Genomic DNA, 5635 nt, shown 5'->3' with positions numbered 1-5635 from the left:
TTGGCGGGTTGACCCGTTACACATTTATACTATATATTATTTTTTTAACAATATATTTTACGTCATAAATTAAATGGAGTGCGTATTTTTATGCCATGATTATAAGTTAAAAAGATAAATTAACATAGATTTCATAATTTAAATATGATATTAGTATATATATATATATATATATATATTTGTGTTTTTTAAGTAAATTTTAACTTTAATATATTAATTTCAGAAAAAAATAAAAAAAATTAGGGTTTAATGGGTCGTGTTCGGGTCAACCCATGAAAGTTTGGGTCGTGTTCGGGTTCTTATGTATGGTACGATTTTCGGGTTCGGGTCGAGTTCGGGTTTGTGTAAAATTTTCAGGTTCAGGTCGGGTTGAACCCACCAACCCGCGAACACGACCCGTTGAGCAACCCTAATCTAAGGTTTTAAGAAAAACAACATCAAACGTAAAAACACTAAAATAGTTAACGTACAACAAATAAACGTATAATTAAATGTTATACATGCTTGTTTTGAAACTCACTACGTTTCTGGTCAGCATTTGGACCCTCCGGCGGTCCATCACTTATGGGAGGAGACTGAGAACTATCAGTCGGTGGTCCAAAACTAACAGGAGGGGCTTCAAAATTAACCGGGTGTTGCGATGGATAATAACCATCATAATTAGGCTGAATTGCATCCAAACCCCAAGTATCCTGACCTACATCAGGCGCAAGAATGGGATCGAACGGAGGATTCAGATCAAACATGCCCGCTTTGTTATCTTCATTGTTATCATAACTCCCCTGATTCGCCTCGTTATCAAACACATTGAAAAAGTTACCCCAACCCGACATTATAGCGTAAATAATTTGAATACAGAGAGAAATAGAAGAAACGAGTAGAAGTTGAATGAAAATGAATGAAATTAGTGTCGTTTATATAGAGAATTTTACAGAATATTACATCGTTTCAAATGATTAACACGCGAATCGAGAAATCTAACGTCGAATCAAATAACTCGCAAGAATATCGAGGAATCTAACGTCTAATCACATAACACGCACGAGAATCAAGGAATATAACATCGAATCAGAGAATCTTATGTCTGCTCGCACATGAATTGAGGAATAATACGTCGCGTCAAATAGTAATAAAACAATAAAATAAAGGAAATTCATTGTATACGAGCCGTATAGATATATACGACTCGTATAAAGTAGTCGTATAATATATATACGACCACAGTATCATCTTATTCTAACATGGTTGATACGGGCCGTATAACCTTATATGGTCCGTATCAACCATGTTAGAATAAGATGATACCATGTGGATTTATAGGACCCTTTAGTAAGAAGATTTATCTATGGGTCGGGGCGGGTGTAGTCAAATAATAACTAACGGGTTATACTGTCCCATCATCATGCTTAACGAGTTCGACTTTGCCCTAACCTAACCTACTTCAATTTCAAAATCGTGGGTAAGTCACACTACACACAAGCAGAATTTCAATATTATTTCATGAATTTATTGAAATCAGACATTGTTTTCATTGCTGTAAAAACAGAAATTGTTGAAATCATGATTGTCTGTAATGAATGATACTTACTTACAATAGTTTTTGTTTCTGTTAATTGTTATTAGTGTTTCAATGTCATCATCATCATCTGCTGCTGTACCGTCTGGTTCCTTGGTTATTCTACAAGAACTTAACTCATCTTCACCCCATTTTAAGGATGGGGCGTCCCTTAGGGTTACTGGAAAGTGAGTATCATCTTTTTTTGCTTTCATACATGTACTATTTTATGATTTTATCTCTAAATAAATAAATTGTTTTATATACCTGACCTCATAGGTTTTTAGCATCTCCTTCTTGAAATTTTGCTCTAAGTATATTATTTAATAGGTAAAGGATCAAATAAAAATAATATTAACGTACGCATTGAGGGAAAAAGCAAAAAGTGGCGGTGTCATTTTGGTAATTATGAGCAACTTCAAAATAACTGGGGAAAAAGCAAAAAGTGTCTTGTAGAGTAATTTTGAGCATCTGTAAAGTAATTTTGAGCATCTGTAGAGTAATTTTGGGAAATGTAGGGTAATTATCAAATTACTCTAGTAGAGTAATTTTGACTTCTGTAGAGTAATTTTGGAAAATGTCTTGTAGAGTAATTTTGTTAGCATTTAGTTATGGGGTTTAGCTTTATGGTTTAGTTTTTAGCTTTTAGTTGGGGGGGGGGGGGTTATTGTAATTTTGATAATTACCCTACAATTTTGATAATTACCCTACACGACCAAAATTACTCTACCTGAACATTTACAAAATTACTCTACAGAAGCTCAAAATTACGATACTAGAGTAATTTTGAAGTTGGTGATAATTACCAAAATGACACCGCCACTTTTTTGACTTTTCTTTCACTTCGTACGTTTCGTACGTTAAATTTATTTTCACGTGAACTTAACTCTTATTTAATATAATTACCTACATATGCAACCTAAAAATCTCTATGCACAACATTCTAATGCGCCTCGGGCAGCTTTTTAGTGAAAAAAGCGTGCCTCAGCTGCGCCTTATGTAGCAAAAAGCGCAAACCCTTGCCTCAAGTGCGCCTCACGCCTATTTTTAAACCAAGTTCTCTATGTCTTGCTTGGGGTAGAAGTAGGGTTTGCCCCCATCAGTCTCTTACCACCAGACCCTACGAATAGCTTCTGCTATGAGTGAGATTATACTTGGTTTGTTTGTGTGTTTAGACATATATGTATTTTTCTTTTCGATTGCCATGATGATCAGTTGATCACTATGCATTGAAAGGAAACCCTAACTTAACAATAATAATCATGAAAGGTCTAAGTTTTAGTCATTTGATATTCAGCCTAAACCAAGATACCTTAATTCTTGTTCTAGACATACAACCTATTCTCATTATTCTTTTGTGATTCTAGGTTACAAGAATATAATGTAGAGACAGCCATTGCTGTTATTGCTGACGGAGGTGCCACCCTGGCAGTCGACACTCAGCACTTGAGACTCAACCTTCGAGTGGGTTCCCTCTACCAGTTCATCGGCGAACTCTCCATTCAACCACATAACGAGGTACATAAGCTTAAGCACACATTTGTTTATCTATATCATTCACAAACATGTAACTACAACCCTATAATCATGAGAACCCGTCACTAGAAAAACTCACGGCCCCATCAATACCCTACTAACCCAGGCCGGGCAACTGATCTTCAACGGGTCCACTGGACATTAGGGTTTGGCTGTATTCGAGCCAGGTTGAGCTCGAGCTGAAAAGTCGAGCTCGAGCTCGTAAAATGTTTGAGCCAGCTCGAGCCGACTCGTTATTTTTTTATTGTCTATTTTTTAATTTTTTTTACACATTGATAACATCAAAAAAATTACACATGTATCTATCATAGTTGTCAATAGCGGTTGCTATGGTTGCTATAGCGAATAGCATAGCGTATAGGTCAAAGGTCGCTACAAGGTATGCAGCCATAAATAGCGGGATTTTCAGTTTTTTTTTTTAATTTTTACTTTTAAAATATAAATAGCGATTGAATATAGCTATAAAATAGCTGGATTTTAGGTTTTTTGTTAAATATACATGTAAAATAGTGTATAAACTAGGGTATTTTAATATAATATACATAGAAAAAAAATTATTTTTGTTTCTAGTGTATCGCTATTTATAAAATAGCACCCGCTATTCATCGCTATCGGTATGTAGCATATAGGTACCTTATCGCTATTTCTCACTATTCGCCATTAACAACTATGATATCTATGTGTATTATTTATATTTTTCTAATATTTTAGAGACCGAAAGACATTTGAAAAGGATTATATGTATATTTTTTGTTTATTTTCTTATACTTTTATATGTTATTGATTAATTAAACTTAAAAACGTAAATACTTCAACCCCCTCGGCCCTCCCACATACTTTTTATTTAATATATTTAAATCTAAACTTAATTTATATAAAATAAAATAATTCGAGCCGACTCGCGAGCTCACGAGCCGAGCCAGGCCTAGCTCGAGTTCGGCTCGTTTACAAATCGAGCCGAGCCAGCTCGTATACAATCGAGCTTTTTTCACACTTTTTCCGAACGAGCTTTGAGCAAGCTGCGAGTCTTTTGAACATCCTATGTATGACCACCGATTTGTATTTAAAATAACGAACAGTAGAGTTAACATCGGTCCATTCTTTTAGTCGATTTTTGATACGTGTGTTGAGAAGCTGCATTTGAAATGTATATAATTTCAGGGGATATTGAAAGCAAGAGTGGGTAGAAATGTAGACGGTATGGACCTTAATTTGTACCAACAGTCTCTGAAGCTGTTAAGACAGTTTCAATCTGAACAAATCAATCATATGGAGCAGCTGCAATGAACAAATCGCCAAACCAATGTCTGCCCGGTAAGTATTATTATTATTCCATATGGCATCTGCAAATTTTCAATCTGTAATGAACGTGTTTATTCTGATAAATGAAATTTCAATATATAATTTTAAGAAAGTCTGCGCGTTATATGATATGCTTTTCTTTTTCGTTTTGTTGTTGACTTGTGAGCAATTCAACTGATAATCTAGTATCTCTGTGAAGTTAGGGGTATATATGATAGAACGCAATTTGAGTGACCATTTCGACCCATTACCCAATCTGCTTGTTAGAGTTCCTTCATGTTCATCATCATCATCATCATACTCAGTAAATCTCACCAATAGCAAAGCAAAGGTAGGGTCTGAGGAGGGTAAGATGTAGACAGCCTTACCTTTACCCGTTGGAATATAGAGAGGCTGCTTCTGAGACCCCCGACTTGATAGTTCCTTCATATTAATAATACTAAATAAAAACTTTGCAACTCGTTATAGGGTTGCTAAACAGGTTGTGTTTGTGGGTTGGCGAAGCGAACCCGACATGAACCCAAAAATCATGTCACACGCATAAACCTGAACACGACACTTGTATTCGCGGACTAACACAAACATGACTTGTATAACCGGAACAATGAGTTTAATCTTTTTTTTTTCCTATTAATGCTTAAAAATTTTATATTTACATATTATTTGTTAATTTTTTAAGCAGTTATGTTTAAAATATGCCAATTTATTTTTAAACTTTTTAATTTTGACATAAAAATATCTGAATAGTTTAAGTTATTACATAAACACATATGTGAAGTGGACACCCTTAGTTAATCTTTTTAATTTTGATGAACATCAGGGTGTCCGGAGTGGTGCGGCAAACTTGAGCGGCAACACCGCCGCCGACCCCTTTGCCGCCGCGGTTTCGTTAATCACGCGGCGTCCAAATGCCGATGCGGGGAAGGTGCGGTGAAGGAAGGGTATGAGAGAGAGAGGGTAGTGTGGGGTGGGGTCCATTCCAATCTTAACCAATCACACCTTTTTCCTTTTTTTTAAGTTTACCACTTCACCAAGTGTCTAAGTCTAACTATTGCCAACACTTTTCAGCAAAGTTTAAACACTTTTCACTGATTGACGTGACACACTCTGATTTGTTGATTTTTTAGTTTGTCACTCTCAAGTGTTTAACCACTCCTTACACCCTCATGTCAACATACTATTTTTACTCATCTTTTAAATTTTGATGAACATCACATCAACATACTAGTTTTACTCATTTAT

At 35.4% G+C, this 5635-nt stretch overlaps 1 protein-coding gene across 2 annotated transcripts; it reads left to right on the top strand.

Annotated features, from left to right (window-relative positions):
* Positions 1 to 1346: 1346 nt before the first annotated feature.
* Positions 1347 to 4505, top strand: LOC110899413 (CST complex subunit TEN1). 2 transcript variants are annotated; one of them, XM_022146301.2, is made up of 4 exons: positions 1347 to 1459; positions 1624 to 1743; positions 2923 to 3073; positions 4253 to 4505. In XM_022146301.2, exons 2-4 carry the CDS (start codon positions 1631 to 1633, stop codon positions 4376 to 4378), a joined length of 390 nt encoding a protein of 129 aa, XP_022001993.1. In that variant the 5' UTR covers positions 1347 to 1459; positions 1624 to 1630; the 3' UTR covers positions 4379 to 4505. The 2 variants fall into 2 exon arrangements, with proteins under 2 accessions (XP_022001993.1, XP_022001992.1); XM_022146300.2 differs by having other exon boundaries at positions 4247 to 4505.
* Positions 4506 to 5635: the final 1130 nt, after the last annotated feature.

Source organism: Helianthus annuus, chromosome 13 (genome assembly GCF_002127325.2).
Source record: "Helianthus annuus cultivar XRQ/B chromosome 13, HanXRQr2.0-SUNRISE, whole genome shotgun sequence".
NCBI lineage: Eukaryota > Viridiplantae > Streptophyta > Magnoliopsida > Asterales > Asteraceae > Helianthus > Helianthus annuus.
Note: the sequence above shows the minus strand (reverse complement) of the source record. Positions and strands in the feature narration are given on the sequence as shown.